This window comes from Echinops telfairi, unplaced genomic scaffold (assembly GCF_000313985.2).
Source record: "Echinops telfairi isolate 266 unplaced genomic scaffold, ASM31398v2 ScPeMD7_443;HRSCAF=831, whole genome shotgun sequence".
Classification (NCBI taxonomy): domain Eukaryota; kingdom Metazoa; phylum Chordata; class Mammalia; order Afrosoricida; family Tenrecidae; genus Echinops; species Echinops telfairi.
Genome location: NW_022104341.1, coordinates 61,260,329 through 61,277,972, shown reverse-complemented (window position 1 = coordinate 61,277,972; position 17,644 = coordinate 61,260,329). Strand labels below are relative to the sequence as shown.

The following is a 17,644-nucleotide window of genomic DNA, read 5'->3' as shown; positions in this document are numbered from 1 at the left end:
AAATGTTTTGAGAATGATGAGGGCAATGAATGTACAAATGTGCTTTACACAATTGATGTATGTGTGGATTGTGATAAGAGTTGTATGAGCCCCTAATAAAAGGATTAAAAACAAACAAACAAACAAAAAACCATGCAATCTGTAATGTTCTTTCTATAATCAAAGCTGTTTGCCAACTACCAACCCTTCTTCTTTGTTTCCAACTGTCATATTCCAATCACCAGCAACTATCTCTGCATCTTGATTGCGTGTTTGATCAACTTCAGGCTGTAGAAGTTGGCAAATATCTTTCATTTCTTCATCTGTGGCATAGGTGGTTTGTCAATAAATTTGGATAATAGTCATAGGAACTAGTTTTCCTTGGAGATAGATAATATTCTCCTATCACTGAGAGCACTGTGTTCCCGGGTAGGTTTTGAAATATCCTTTTGGCAAATGCAGGTGATACTATTTTACCTCAATTTGCTCTTCTCAGCATAGTTACTGTATTTTTCAAAATGGCTAATACCAGTCCACTGAAGCTCCATAATGCCTAGAATATTGTTCTTCAAGTGTTCTATTTCATTTTTGACAACTTCTATTTTTCCTTGATTCATACCTCATACATTCCATGTTCTTATTGCTAATAGATGCTTGCAGCTGTTTCTTCCCATTTTCAGTCATCTGTTAGTTTTCCATTACATGGTGGCTTATATATTGCTGTGATGAAGCTGGAAGGTATACAACTGGCATTTTAAATACCTGCAAATCACCCATGATGAACAGATGTCAGTTGAGCTTCCAGACTAACACAGAGACAGACCTGGTGACCAGCTTCTGGAAAAAAAAAACTGGTGACAACTGAATGTCTGATTTAGTATAGGACGGTGAGCCCTTCAGTTTAGAAGGCAATGAAAAAACTACTGGGGAAGAGCTACTTCTTCAAAGCAAAGTCACCTTAATGATGTGGATGCAGTGACACTTTCTTTATTTTTAAAAAAATCATTTTATTGGGGGCTTGTACAACTCTTATCACAATCCATTCATCCATCCATTGTGTCAAGCACCTTTGTACATTTGTTTCCCTCATCATTCTCAAAACATTTGCTTTTTACTTGAGCCCTTGGTATCAGCTCCTCATTTTTCCCCTCCCTCCCTGCTCCCCCCTCCCCCATGAACCCTTGATAATTTATAAATTATTATTTTGTCATATCTTACACCATCCGGTGTCATCCTTCACCCACTTCCCTGCTGTTCGTCCCCCAGGGAGGAGGTTTTATGTAGATCCTTGTAATCTGTTCCTCCTTTCTCCCTCACCTTCCCTCCAGCCTCCTGGTATTGCCACTCTCACCACTGGTCCTGAAGGGTTCATCTGTCCTGGATTCCCTATGTTTCCAGTTCCTATGTGTACCAGTGTACATCCTCTGGTCTAGCCGGATTTGTAAGGTAGAATTGGGATTATGATAGTGGTGGGGAGGAAGCATTCAAGAACTAGAGGAAAATTGTATTTTTCATCATTGCTACACTGCACCCTGACTGGCTCATCTCCTCCCCGTGGCCCTTCTGCAAGGGGATGTCCAATTTCCCACAGATGGGCCGTGGGTCCCCACTCCACACTCCCCGTCATTCACAATGCTATGATTTTTTTGTTTTTGTCTTTGATGCCTGATACCTGATCCCTTTGACTCCTTGTGATCTCATAGGCTGGTGTGCTTCTTCCATGAGGGCTTTGTTGCTTCTGTGCTAGATGGCCACTTGTTTATCTTACAGCCTATAGGACCCCAGACTCTATATCTTTTGATAGCCTGGCACCATCAGCTTTCTTCACCACATTTGCTTGTGCACCCATTGTCTTCAGTGGTCGTGCCAGGAAGGTGAGCGTCTCAGACTGCCAAATTGTTAGAACAAAGTGTTCTTGTGTTGAGGGAGTACTTGAGTAGGGGCATTGTTTCCTTAATACTAAACCTATAAATATATGCACATAGATCTATTTTCCCCTCATTATATATAAATATATTTACATCTGTATATGCCTGTTTTTAGATCTCTATAACTGTCCTCTATTTCTTTGTACTTTCCTCTTGTCCCAGTATCATGTTCAGCCTTCATTTGGGTTTCAGGAATTCCTCTCAGTTACATTGTCCTTGATCCAGCCCTGCCAGACCTCCTACACCCTCCTTGCCACTGATTTTAGATCACTTGTTGTTCCCTGGGTTTGTTAACACCCACTTCCTTTCACCTGCCTCCCCCTCTCCCATGTCCCTCTGGAACTATCATCCGTTGTTCTCTCTTCCAGCTCATTTATCCCGCCTATCCCTTCCAGGTAGACATGGAGCGACAACAATATGCACCATCACAAGACCAAGTTCAATGAAACAACAATAAAAAATAAAACAACAGCTACAGCAACAACAACAAAGCCCTATAAATAGTTCAGGGTCTATTTGTTGTCCTTTACAAATGCTTTCCAGACGAGTCTGATGGGGTGCCATGCCCTGGCCCCACATCTATCCCTGGGCACAGGGAATACATAGCCTATCAGAAATCGGGAAGGACACAAACACAGAGGAGGCACAAATTGACCAATGGGATATACTAAATATAAAACACTTGTGTACATTGAAAGAATTTGCCAAGAGAGATCACAGAATGGGAAAACAGCTTTAGCAATGACACATCAAACAAAGGCCTTATTACTAAAATCTACAATACTCTGCTAACTTACAATGAGAAAAGAACCAATGGTCCACTCAAGAGGTGGGCAAAGGACCTGAGCAGGAGTTTCTCAAGGGCAGAAATCCAAATGGCCAATAAATATATGAGAAAATGTTCCAGATCTCTAGCCATAAGAGAAATGCAAATTAAAACAACTATGAGGTGTCACCTAACACACTCAAAGATAGCCCAATTGAAGAAATCAGAAAGTAACAATTGTTGGAGTGGATGCTGAGAGATAGGAACTCTTGTCCACTGCTGGTGGACCTGTAGGTATGTACAGCCATTATGGAAGTTGATTTGGCAATATCTAAAACAATTGGAAATTGAGCTACCCTATGATCCAGCAATCCCCCTACTGGGCATATACCCAGAAGAGACAAGAAACAAACCACGGCCAGACATCTGTGCCACAATGTTCATCGTGGTGCAGTGATACTTTCATTGGCAGATGTAGGACAACTCAAATGCGAACCAAGGAAGAGAAGCTGACAAGGCTGTTCCCCAGCTGACACAGAGAAAGGGAGCCTTCCTTCGAATCAGTATTCTGAATTTGAATTTACAGGCTGTTCCCCAGCTGACACAGAGAAAGGGAGCCTTCCTTCGAGTCAGTATTCTGAATTTGAATTTACAGGCTCCTAAATAGGTAGTGGTTATGCAATGAGTGGGATGCTAATTGCAAAATCAGTAGTTCAAAACCACCAGCTGCTCTGAGGGAGAAAGATGAAGCTTTCTCCTCCCATAAAGATTTGCAGCCGTGGAAACCCACAGGGGCAGTTTTACTCTGTCCTATCGGATTGCTGAGTCAGAATCAACTGGATGACAGGGAGGTTTTATTGAAATTGAGATGCCTGAGCTGTGAGAAAATAATTTCTGTTTGTTAAAACAACCCCCTTGTAATAGTTCTGTTATAGCAGTACTAGATAGCTCAAACAGTCTTAGCAGTCTTACTTATCTTGTCTTTTGTGGATCTTGTTTTTGAGAATTCTACAGTTGTCTTTAGCTTCAATGGTTCTTCAACAAAATCAAATAATCATTTTAATTTTCTTCTCAGCATTCTAATTTTAGTTTCCATAATCCCATTCCCACACCCCACACCCCCAAATACTGAATTGATTAACTGTGCTAGGGCACAGGCCAAGCTTCTGTAGATCTTTCCAATCTAATATATATAAACCAAGGCTGCCAGGGAAGGCCTGCCCTGCTTTAAATGTGGCCTCCACGTCTGCCTCTGAGGCATGTTGTCTGGTTGTTCCCATTTGCAGACCGTGGGAAGGAAAAGAAAGTGACGCAGGCTAAATAGCTGTCTTGAGAAAATTTGATCAGAAGGTGCACGCTCCACTTCTGCTTGTATCGGACAGTGTAACTTATGGCAAAACTATAATAAGTTGTGAATTACAAAGGGTTCATGAGGGAGGGGGTGTTGGGGAGGGAGGGGGAAAATGAGAAACTGATTAAGGGCTGAGGTGGAGGGCAAATGTTTTGAGAATGATGAGGGCAGCGAATGTACATGTGTGCTTGACACAATGGATGTATGTATGGATTGTGATGAGAATTGTACGAGTCCCCAATAAAATAATAAAAAAAAAATAACTTAGATGGCCATCTGAGAAAAATAGGGCAACCATGTGGTCAGCCAAAACTGGGGTCTTGAAGGATATAGCGTTTCTTATTGCACAGAGAAGATTGAGAGTAGGTACTAGGAAAAAGTCAATAGTATAAAACTGGGGGCCATTTATATGTAAACCACCAATCCATAATTTCACTTTTAGCATAATTTTTGTTGCGTTAAAATGAGGATTTCTTTCTAAATTATTTTGCTCTGTTTAATATTATGGTATACCATACTGTTAAATGTACGTATTACTATTTTCCAATGCAATGTATAATAATAAACCAAAAATCTCTCTTTCTGCTTTTCTTTTTCAAGACTTTCTTTTCAGTTCCTACTTTACTGCAATATTTTTCTTTTGGAGTTTAAATATTTGTTATTATTCATTTGTCAAATCATCTACACTAATAATACCCATGCAAAAACAAACCCATTACCCTCAAATTAATTCCAACTCACAGTGACCCTATCCACCTCATCGTGAGCTACATGAGGTTTCAAAGGCTTTACATATTGATGAGAACAGATGGTCTCATCTTTCTCCGCATGGAGTAGCTGGCAGGGTTGAACCATTGACCTCACGGTTGGCAACTCCATATTTAGTGCACAGTGCTACAGGACTCCTTTACTGTAAGCAATTGTGAAATCTCACTACCTGCGGAACAGCCCTCTACTAATAACAAACAAACGCCCTGTGGTCGAGTTGATGCTAACTCACAGCGACCTTATAGGACAGGGTAGCACTGCCCCTGTGAGTTTCCGAGACTGTCAGCTTGTATGGAGTAGAAAACCCGTGTTTCTACCGTGTACCGTGGAGCAGCGGATGGTTTCAAACTGCTGATCTTATAGGTAACAGCCCAACAAGTAAACACCACACCTCCAGGGCTCCTAAAAAGAATGATCTTTTTTTTTTTAGGCTTTACTATCTTCTAGGGACACTCTTAGATTTTAATTCTCTCCAGTGCAAGCTATGTTAAGTACTTTTATCATATCCTCATTTCACATATGAAGCTGAAGCCTAGAGAGGAAAAATTGATTGTTCAATATCAATTGTTGTGGAATCCAGGGTTCAAATCTATGTGTATCAGATACAAAGTCCTGGCTCTTAACTGCTACATTGCATTAACCTTCTATCTTTCAGACTTGCTATAATAATTTTCTAAGTTCATCATTTGTTTTCTAATTTTGCCTCTGATAACTTGTTGTTTAAAATCATAGTTATATGTAGCAATATTAATATATGTTATTTTTAAACAGTGGACAGAATTACTGGTCGGCCCTGTATTGATTTTTTGGATGATCCTCAACAGTGGAATGCAAACTACACATTGAGCAACATCTTACTTTCCCTCCAGGTAAGAACAGATTCATGTAACACTCTCATGAATACTTTCAATTACTCCAACTGTTCAAGCCATAAGGCATGAAATGTACAAATATATGTAAATATTGAAATTAGTCGAGTGAGCTTATTTTAATCATAACATTCTGTATCAAAACGATCAAATTTGAATGATGACAATTATTTAAAAGAGAAGTTGATAGGGCTCTTCATAACTGAAGCACACATAATTTATAAAAGAAAAATCGTTGTTTAGACTTTTTTTAAATTCTAGAAATGTTGTTTATTTCTTGGCTTCCAACTCCATTGCTGAATATTGAACAGGTCTTTTGGACTATTTAAAGGTTCAGTGTGATCCTTTGATTTTGACAGTAGGTCTGGCATTATACATTTTCATATCAACCCCCAGAGCCATTAAAAGTAGGTGTCTATTTCTCCTTAAGGAGGTGCCTGTTTCCAGAATGACTCACTGGGCCCACTGCCCTCAGGACCATGCCTCGTGGTTGTGTTTCTCGTGACTCTCAATCAGCTGCCTTTCTCCTCTGATACTGAAATATGTAAATGATCTCAGTCATGCTCTTTGACCACTTCTATCCAGCTCAACATGAATCTACTTTTGAGTTTATTGATTAATCACATGCAAATTTAAAAAATGCAACATTTTCATTACCTGGAACTGTTTGAGAATAATATATTCAGGCTTACTTAAATTTGATCAGTCCCCTAAAATTATAATACAAATTCAATTTTTTCCTTTTCTTATTTTGAAAAGCAAATTAATTTTATTTTTAAAAAGACTGATCTTCTAATTAGTCACCTGAACAAAAAAAAATTGGTCTTCTTAAAAGATGTAACGTTGAGTTTATTCATAAGTTAGCAAATATGAGGATACACGGAACATCTGCCCATGACGGGTGTTCTGAGAATGAGATGCTCAAACAAAGACTTAAAGGCAGTGAGCGGCATGGGCAGCGGAGCCATAGTCTCATCTCTTCCACTAGACTAGTGTCTGACACAGAGGAGTAAAACACAGAATTCCTCAAAAATGGAACGAGTGAGTGGAAGCCAGAATGAGCTGCTACAGACTGTGCAGGACAGAGTCGTTTAATAAAGACAACACTGGGTCTCTGAGATTAGAGTCCCGAGCTTCACATCTGGGATCTTCCACATAATATCTTTGGACTGTTGGCTAAGTTTCTTCACATTGCATACCTCCACTTCAGCATCCATGAAATGGGCTGTTCTTAGTAGCTAACTCACATGATTGTTGTGAAGGAGGAAAGAATTAATGCATGCAAAGTACTTCAAATGGAGTCTGACCCAAGAAATGAACTCAATAAAAGCTAGTTAATATCAAAATTGTTATTGCTATTTAACAGCAATGTAAAATGACAACAAAGTGTTGTTAATTAGATCATGCAAGGCCAGTGGGTGACATGGTTGCTGTATTTTTGAAGCACATTTATAAAACAAACATGCCTGCATTACACAAGATTTTTAAGATAATGGAAGGAAAAGAACATCACTTAATAAGCATAAAAAACTCTAGCCCTACTGTTATTAACATTTCCTTCTGATCTTGCCTCTTGTGTTTCTGTTTAAAATCCTTCTGTGGGTCTCTCTTTGTCTACAAGATTAAGTGCAAATTCCTTAGCATGACAAATGATAATCTACTTCTCCTCACACCTGGGCTTCAGACACTCCCTAACACACCATGCAGCCCACTCCTATTTATAACCCCATGCTTCTTCCCCTTTTCTTGTTCTCTCTCTCTCTCTCTCTCTCTCTCTCTCTCTCTCTCTCTCTCTCTCTCTCTCGCATGGCTCAGTTTAGTTAGAGTCCAAAAACATTTTTTAACATTCTAGATTCTAAAATTACAAAGTACTCAGCCTGGTGCCCTGTCTGACTGGCAACCCATTTCCCGTGTCCTTCATCCTCAGTCTGTCTGGCAAGCAGCTGCTCCCAGGGTAAAGGTCTGGTCAAAGGATCCCCCCTCTGGGACTACTTTTCTGATTTTTTTTTTCTTAAATATAATTGATGACTTTTGGGAGGAGAGCAGGTATGTTAGTGTGGGTGGAATAGAGAAACAAAGCACACTCAAATATGTGTAAGAGAGAGCTTGATATCAAGAAGTAATTATGCATCAACAAAACATCCCAGCCCAGTCCAATTCAAGTCCGTAAGTCTGATACTAGCCCTTAAGTCCTCTTCAGACTCACGAAGCCACATGTAATGATGCAGAATGCAGGAACATCACAATTGGTGGGTGCAAAGTCTTGTGGATCCAATGGCAATGGACGCTTCTCCAGGGCTTTGCAAGTCTTCAACAGAAAGGTGGCGGAAGGGGGGTGAGGGGGCACCTCAAGCGATCCATTTATCTCGGTGGCACCTCCGAAGAAAGGTCATAAAGCTGCAACCTGATTTATGACCTGGGATAAACACTCCCATATCTCTTTATGGGCGCCATGTTGGCACCAAAAAAGCTAACTAGGAGGGTCAGGGAAGCTTCCTTTGACGCCTCCCCGATGGGACACTAATCAAACTTCTATCAGAGCACTTGAATACTGTAATATTGGTGGTGCAACTGTAAAGCACTTGGCTTCAACCAAAAGGTTGGCAGTTCGAACTCACTCAGTGACCCCACGGGAGAAAGACCTAGTCATCTGTCACTGTGAAGATTACAACAGAACCAAGACGAAGCTCCACACTCACTGCCCCTGAGTCGGTTCCACTCACCATGGCCCTATCGGACAGGGTAGAACTGCCTCTGTTGGTTTCTGAGACTGTTTGTGGGAGGAGAGAGCCTCATCTTTCTCCCTTGGGACTGCTGGTGGTTTCAAACAGCTAACCTTTTGGTTAGCAGCCCGACATGTACCCACTATGCCACCAGGGTTCCTCACAGTAGAAAACAAAACAAAAGACTCCACGGGGCAGTTCTACTCTGTTACATGGGTAGCAATGAGTGAAAATCAGCTTGATAACATCTAACAACAGTATTATTATATGTACGTATTATAATGTATGTATTATTTTCTCACCTGACTTCTCTCACATTTACCCAAGCTCCCTGAAGTCAGGGGACAGATATAATTCATCTTGGATTCCCTGGTACCTACCCAGCATAGGGCTGACATCTGGTAGGTTCTATAGTAGATGTTATGCTTGGGGCTGCTAACCACAGTTTGGAGGTTCAAACCCACCAGCCACTGAGGGGAAAAGATGCTCCTTTAAGGAAGTATAGTCTTGGGAGCCCAAAAGAGCAGTTCTGCTCGGTCCTGTAGGCTCCCTGTGAAGTGGAATTCACTCAGTACCAGTGGGTCTGAGTGAGAGTTAAAGGAGCCTGAGCAATGCAGTCGTTAAATGCTCTGCTGCTAACCAAAAGCTCAGAGGTTCGATACCACCAGCTGCTTTGAGGGAGATAAAAGTGGCACTTGACTTCCATAACATTTCAGCCATAGAAATCCCGTGGCACAGTTCTACACTGTCCTGTAGGGTCTCTAGCGTTGGAATCCAGTCAATGGCAGTGGATTTTGGTTTGGTGATAAGGTCTCTAGGAGTTGGAGCTGATGTGACAACAGTTAACACCATGTATCAAGTGAGTAAATGAAGGACCCTACATTTCTGCATTGTTGCAATTATGATATATATGTAGATCGATGGCTCCTTTTTCTTTTCCTTCTTGTTCTTTGATAGCCCTTTGAAGGTCAGTGCTGCCTAGCAATGTTCTGAATAGGTGAAAGTGTTTAATATATCAGTATTGTCCAACGCAGCAGGCAGCTAGTAGCCACACACAGCTACTGAGCACTCAAAATGTAGCTACTGCAATGAATTAACTACATTATATATGGTTATACATAACTATGCAAAAGTAAATACCAGATCAATGCTCATGAACGGAATGAATTCCAAATTCATAGATGTGTTAGGCTGGATTGTTTAGAGAAACAAATCCAGTGACACTCATCTATGTATAAGAAAATAAACGATGTATCAAGAAGTAATTCAATATTAAGAAGTCAGCCCAGCCCAGCCCATAAGTCCAATGCTAGTCCACAAGTCTCTCTTCAGACTCACGTAGCCACATACAGTGATGCAGAATGCAGAAAGATCACAAGCCGGTGGGTGTAGATCCCCGTGGATCCAAGGTTGGTGGAAACATGGCAGGCACCGGTAGTTCCCCAGGTCAGGACTGTTCGCACAAGCAGGAAGGCGAGGAGGGAGAGGGAGAGGTGCTTCCCGGGGCCCTCCTTATGACAAGGTCACTCCACCACCCTGCCCCCACCCCACCATGGAGGCATCATCAGGCTGTGACCTGATAGACAGGTCAAATTCCATTGCTACAATTTCATACATCTTTAAGCTACCATAAATGTATCTAAGTACCATGATGGGGCTTTACTTAATTGGGTATTATAAAACATACCTCCTGATGCTGTTGTCTCCAGGGAGTCCTGGTGGCACCAGGGTCCAGTGTCTGGCTGCTAACTGAAAGCTCAGCAGCTCGCACCCAAGAGCCACCCTGAGGGAGAAAGGTGTGGCAGGCTGCATCCACAAAGACTTCCAGACTTAGAAACTTTCTGAGCAGTTCCACTCTGTCGTATATGGTTGCTGCAGGTCAGAATATGGACCCTTGGTGGGATAGTAGTTCCATGGGGGCCTCCCAACAGCAAGGTCAGCAGCTGGAAAACAGAAACCACCCGAAGGAAGAAAGGTGGGACTTTCTATTCCTGTAAAGAGTTACAGTCTCAGAAACCCACAGGGACAGTTCTACATTGTTCCGTAGCAGCCCCATGCCTCAAAAGAGATTGATATCAGTAAGTATAAATAAGTCAGAGTCCATTCTGAGGCAGTGGGTAGTTGTTTACAGAATTTTCAAATTATTATACTTATGCCTTACCATTTTATTACATGGATATTATAAAATTGGACTTTAAAAAAGAATTTTAACAGTGTCTGATTTATATTGTTCCATATATGCTTTATATTACTAAATGTTAAAAATCATTAGATACAATTAATAGCTTATGAGCAATTCTACAAATTGAGCACAGTGGTTAATGAGATTACTGAATAAACATTACCAGATGTGACTCTCTCCATGTGATTATCTCTCCAGCCAACAACCAAAAACTTGCTCATAAAGATAAGTTTTCACCTACCCAAACTTTGAAAGGGAGCATGCAATCCACACCAAATTTACCTGATGAAAATATCCTCTGAAATATTGGAAACCCCAATGTGTTTTCCAAGTAGGAAAACTCAAGGAATGGCAGAGATGGTCGAATGAAGTATCTTACTATTGCTCTTCTCGCCAAGCCTGTGGAACTTCCACCAAATGACTGGGCGGGACTCTGCAAGCCAGATGTGTTTAACACTAACAGAGAGGACGGGCCCGTTTTTGTTAGAAATCCCCTGCTATAACGATGAGCCATCTTTGAGGCAGAAATTGAGAAACACCAAGGACCTTGGAAGAGAACGTTCAAGTTCTCGGTCTGAAGTAGTGAGGCCACCGAGACCACACGCATGTGAGATCATGGCACAGACTCCGAGGAGCTGCGCCAAGACTGCGGGGTACTTTCTCCTTACTGGCCCGTCTGTAGATCTGTGGGACAGAGACAGGCAGACTGCCTTCCTGCCAATGGAGGCAAAGTCCAAGGGACCACGTGGCTGAGAGGTTGAGAACCTCAGAGAGACGTGGCTTCTGGCTGAGGAGACCAATGATTGGATCCTTACTGTTTGCTGATCCTGACGTGTAGGAATCCACTGCTTTTCTTAATAAACCCCTTAATTTTCAGTATTGTCTCTGAATTTCTGTGTGGCCACTGCAATGCATTATAGAAGCCAGCATAGATGTCGAGAGGCCTGGGAGGAACTGTGGGAGGTGAGAGTAGGTAACGAACAACGAACCATGCAGGCATGTCTGCCCCCTGCCTTGCAGCAATAAGGAAGACAGAGGTCAGATATGGCCCTCTCTTGCCACTTATTGCAGCAGAAAAAATATTGTTCCCTTTGAAGTATTCCTTGTCAGATACTTGCTTCTATAAATAACAAATTGCTATGATTTGCACAACTCTTAAGTCATAATTGCCTATTTTGGTCTGTGTCGACACTTGGTTCATGGCAGATACTTATTTTAAGCATACTTTATTATGCCATTTACATGCAAGATAACATGTAAGATTCAAAATACTGAATTATTAGATCATTACAATCTGACAGTATTAGTTTTGAAGTGTCAAAGACAGGAGACCACGTGCCAGCAGAATGATTATATTTCAGTTATCACTTAGAGAGCTGCAGATACTGTAGAGCATAAGTTCCCAAACTTCTTTGACCTACTGACCCGTGTTCAGGGAAAAAATAAGCACAACAATTACTAAGCTCCCCTTGCCAATGAGAAACCTTTGTACTTTAGCCAATAATCCAGGATAAGATGTAGGCATCTGCTTTTGCTCTGCCCCTGGATCATTCAAGTGCTGGCTCCCAGGGGGCAGTATCACCCACTTTGGGAAATGCTGCTGCACTAGGATTCTAGATGTCCACCTGAGAGTCCTGTACCCACCCACACTTCATGATTCTTCAAACACTGGCTAGGGAGGCTCTGAAAAGACTTTGCAGATGGAAATAAGGTTACGAATCAAGCCCTTAAAAGCAGAGGAGGAAGGCAGAAGAGGCAGTCTGGAAGAAACACAGTGAAGGCTTAGAACAGACACGGCGATGGAAGTCAGGGACTGCGAACGGGCCCTTGTTGGCTCTGAGGTGGAGAGAGCAAGGGCTGGACATCTGGGAGCCAAGGGGCCTCCCTGTGGCCAGCCAGCACAGAGATGAGGACTTCACAGTTGCACAGCTGCAAGGAGCTGAAATCCTCCAGCCTTCTCAATGAACTCAGGGGCCGATTCTTCCCAGCGCCTTCAGGTGGATCCCAGAAGGCCAACATCTTGCTTTTGGTCTGGTAAAACCTGGAGCAAATAAACCAACCCCAGCCCCCTGAACTCCCGGCTGACAGATGTATGTGATAATAAATTTGTGTTGTTTCAAGCGGCTACATTTGTGGTAATTTGTTATGGCCACAAAAGAAAAGTATAATGGATACCAAATTCATCATTTCCCTGCCTGGAGGGATATCAAAGTGTGCCCAAGCCTCATTACCAGAGACTATTTAACCAGCACCCAGATGTGGTCTCATATTAAAATATAAGGTTTTAGGCTTTAACTTAAGTCCTGTAAATGCTGTAATGCTCTCTGCTATTTGCTTCCCTTTACACACAAATCAGTTGTAAACGTATGTGATAGGAAGGAATGGTTTCTAGGAAGGCACTTGCCTTGATCCGATGTTTGTGCTGTGAACATAAGTATAAAGCTAAGAGCAATCGAGTGTTTCTTGGGCATAGGGGCCATGTCTCCTTTACCATTCTTACAGAACACGCATCGGTGCAATACTTGTTCAGGCTGCATTACTGTGTAGTCTTTTTGCTCTAAGACAAAAGTTAACTTGAAAAACTGGACATTGTATATTTTTTCCCAATAGGTTATGCTCTCTAATCCAGTACCAGAAAACGCAGTGAATGTGGAAGCAGCCCAAATGCTGAGGACCAATGAAGCGATGTACCAGATGGCAGTTTTCAACTTTTTAAACCCACAATTACCAGGTGAGAAGTCCTACTTGAGAAACTTGGGCAACAAGACAAAAGCAAGAAGTGCCAGCTTGTTCTTATTTACAGGAAATGCATGATCTGGCCAATAACTGTTCTGAAAGAGAATATGTCTATATCTTCTGCACCCACTTTCAGTAATGACATGGTTCTAAAATCTCTCCCACTGTCAGTCTCTGCCAAGTCAATTAATGTTACACACACACACACACACACACACACACGGAATTTAAAGCTCATCAGAAACCATCAACATGGAATCTTTAGTGATCTTTAGTGATCGTATGGATGGATGCTGACAATTGGAGAACTGGAGCAAGTGTACCCATCACAGAGGAGAACCGGAGCAAGTGTACCCATCACCATCTAATTTGAACTCTTGGATCTATAATGAGTATTTCTCAGGCAACACTCATAAGCACCTCAGATCCTACTGATGTAAATCTCTACTCTTCTTGATTAGCAAACATGTTCATCTTTCTTCTTCTCCTCCTGCTCCTTCTGCTTCTTTTGTTCCCTCCACGGGCATTCCTTCTAAGTATCCATTAGAAATGTAAGGTTCTGAAGCCTTTCCGTTTTTTCTCCTCTAATGAGCCCTTGGTTTGCTCATTGTTCATCCTTTTAGTGGCCTCTTTACTGCTAACTCTGTTGCCCTGTGTTCTCTCTCCAGTGAGTAGAGCAAAGCTATTGGCTCCTTATATCCAAAGAGGCCTCCCACAGCTGAGAGTTAGGCCCCTAGCCATAAAGGTCATTCATTTCTAGCCTGCCCTCTCCTCCCAGGAGTGCACAGCCCCCTTGCATAGCAACTTCCAAGTCTGCTGGCCTCCTGATCAAGCTCCAAGGAGGTGTGACCTAATAAGCAAGGTAGGTCAGCGAAGGCTAACTTGTGCTTATGTACTAATCTGTAATCCATGCCTTCATATGCTTTGTTTCACCACGCCGTGAAACCCAGGTGAAATTGTTCACTAGAGATTAGTAAAGTAAGCCCGTGCTTACCCTGCTTTCTGGGTACTCTGTCCCTGTCAGGGGTTGTAAATTTGAAAAGAGGCCTTGATTCTTGAGGGAGGGGCTGTGGGGTGGAGAGAGACTGATGCCGCCACACTTAAAAGCAGGATCTTTGATGTGGTGAAAAAAATGTCAATTGTTCACTACAGATTAATGACTAAGCACACGTAAGCCTGTGCTCACTCTGCTTTTGGGGAAATCTGACACTGTCAGACTCAACCTGCCAAACTGATCTCTCCAGGTGCTCTCTTCTCTCGAATGTCCACTGTCTCATTGGACAGGCTTGTACAATAGTGACGGAATTCAAGCCCTCTTCCACAGAGCTGCTGGGTCTGAGAGACCTCGGGGCTGTTAGCCTCCCGTCTCTCTTGGTCTCCCTGAGTTGTAGCGATGGCTGCAGGGTTCCTTGAACTTTCCCTGGCAATTTTGAAGCTGGTTTATACACAGAAGCAGTGGTACAACCTCACACTGACTGTGTTAGTCTGGGTAGACGAGAGAGACAAATTCATAGAGACAGTCATGTGTATAAGAAAGGTCTTTATATACAAGACAACTGAATATTGAGAAAATGTGCCAGTCCAGTCCTGATCAGGTCCATAGACCAATTTGAGCCCAAATGTCTGATGTCAATCTTTAAAGTCCTCTTCACACTCACGAAACACATGCAATGACGCCAAATGAAGGAATGTCACAGGCCAATGGATGGAAAGTCTTGTGGAGCCAGTGGCAGTGGAAGCATCTCAGTGGTGGCAGCGATCTCTATATGGATCCTCCATCTCAGGACACTAGCTAGCTCCATGTGTCTTGTCAGCTGGAATGTCTCCCAGGGAGTGAGTCTGTATTCCACCTCCAGCTAGCTATTTATCTCCATGGTGCCTCCAAATGAGGTCATCAAGATGCGACCTGATTGACAGGCTAGACTCCACCCCTTTATTCTTAAGTCTCAAATTGACAACAGATTATGTAACTACCGCACTGACCCAATGGCTGACCTACCCATATATGATAGCAAATTTGGATCACTGCTGAAGTCCCGGAGCTAGAAGAGTACTGATACTCAGCAGATATTTGTGGAATTACTGACTGACTAACAGAATGACGCATATCATTTGACTTCTTTTTTTTAACAGTGTTGTTGGCATTTAATTCACATACAATGTAATTGAATGGTTCAGTCACGTTAATAAGAATTGTACAATCATCACCACAATCATTTTAGAACATTTTCTTCATTCTTGTGCTCATTGTGAATCCAGTTAGTGTCTCTCTAGATTTACTTATCCTGGATTTCATATACAGAAAAACATTTAAAAACAAATACACAAAAACTACAAAGGAGAGCAGATGAAAAAATCTCAACAGAAAAGAAGGCAGAAAACATTAAAAAGTAGTGCAAAATTAAATGGATCAGAAGGGAGATCAAATAATAGGGTGATAAATTTTAACCTAACTCAATCTGCAACAAACTCCATTTCCAACATATGATGCAAGTTAGAAAGGCTCTTCTTATCCCTTTGGTCCAGCAGGATTCACCTGACCGAGGCTTACTCCATGTGTATTTCCTTCATTTTTTTAAAAAAATGAAACAGCTTTAAAATGGGTCCAAAGGGAGACCTCTCCTCTCAGGGCTGCCCCATCGTCCACTCCCCGGGGACAGCAGCCCTTTCCACTGCCGCTCTGAAATTGACCACCATGTGAATTTCTGGGTTTCTATGACAGTATTTTTGGGATGCTCAGTTTTAGAAGTCATTTGCAGACTTGTAAAATACAAAGAGTCTGCTCTTATACTGCCATCCTCACCTGTACTCTGCCTCTTGCTTCCTAATAGGGTTAAAGTATCATGTTTGGTTGCTTTATTATGACTGTATAAATATTCTTCACTGGTGAGCCACTTTTCTTATACAAGGATCATGATTTTTCATTTCCTTAATTTTTTTTAACCACCTGTTATTCGCCTAGACGTTTTGACAAATCTGTCATATTACTCCTAGATGCTCAAACACAAAATGTTCAATCAGTTTCATTTTATTACCCCCACCCTACCCCATCCAATCCTGGAGATTTCTTTCCTATTTTGCTCTACTCCTCTCCTTTAATTCAAGGAGCCCTGGTGGGATAGTGGGTTATGCATTGGCTGTTAACCCCGAGGTCAGCAGTTCAAACCTACCAGTAGCTCCTTGGAAGAAAGATGAGGCTTTCTGCTCCTGTAAAGATTCACATTCACCAAGCCCTGAGGATGGTATTCCTGCTTAGAGCAGCCAATACACAAAGAGGACCATAGGGCTCACCCCACCATGAGACACATACTGACCCATAGTGCTTCAAAGGACAACACTGGAGGCACAGTGTGGGAATTGTGCTCAATCTGACCCCACCACACTGGGACGAAACGCTAAGGTTGTGAAACAGAGCAGCAGCAATGAAGTCCCTGGGGGATACAAAATATAGACTTTGGGCCAGAGCGTGTCACCCCATCAGACTCCACCAGAAAACACTCCTAAAGGTCAACAAATAGACCTGGAACTCTTTTTTTTCCCCGTCTTTTATTGTTGTTGTTTTTGTTGTTTTGTTTTCTTTTGCTGTTTTGATTTGTTCTGTCTTGTTTTGTGCTTATTATTGTTTCTGCATGTCTACCTAGATAAGATAGGTGGGATAAACAATCCGGAGGAGTAAAGAACAGATTGATTCTGGGAGAACATGGAAGAGTTAAGTGGGTGTTAACAAACCCAGGGACAAGGGCACAACAAGTGAACTAAAATCGATGGTGAGGAGGATGCAGGATGCTTAGTAGGGCTTGATCAAGGGCAATGTAACCAAGAGGAATTACTGAAACCGAATGAAGGCTGATCATGATAGTGGGACAAGAGGAAAGTAAAAGGAAATAGATGAAAGAACTAGGAGACAAAGGGCATTTATAGAGGTCTAAATGCAGGCATGTACATATGTAAATATACTTATATATAACAATAGGGAAATTGATCCATGTACATATATTTATAGGTTTATATTAAGGTAGCAGATGGACATTTGGCCTCTACTCAAGTACTCCCTCAACACAAGAACACTTTATTCTAATAACCTGGCATTCCGTGATGCTCACCTTCCCAGCATCATTGCTGAAGACAAAACGGGTGCATAAGCAAGTGTGGTGAAGAAAGCTGATGGTGCTCAGCTATCAAAAGATATAGCATTGGAGGGGTCTTAAAGGCCTGAAGATAAACAAGCGGCCATCTAGCTGAGGAGCAACAAAGCCCACATGGGAGAAGCACACCAACCTTTGTGATCATGAGGTGTCGAGGGGATTAGGTATAAGGTATCAAAGACCCAGAACAAAAAATC

The 17,644-nt window shown here is 42.1% G+C and overlaps 1 protein-coding gene across 1 annotated transcript in view; it reads left to right on the top strand.

Annotated features, from left to right (window-relative positions):
• Positions 1-17,644, top strand: part of LOC101649458 (inactive tyrosine-protein kinase transmembrane receptor ROR1) — a 343,582-nt gene that overhangs the window by 234,043 nt on the left and 91,895 nt on the right. The window contains exons 10-11 of the mRNA XM_045292145.1: positions 5,564-5,661; positions 13,177-13,297. Coding sequence (XP_045148080.1) covers positions 5,564-5,661; positions 13,177-13,297 — 219 coding nt within the window. The remainder of the gene's footprint in view (positions 1-5,563; positions 5,662-13,176; positions 13,298-17,644) is intronic.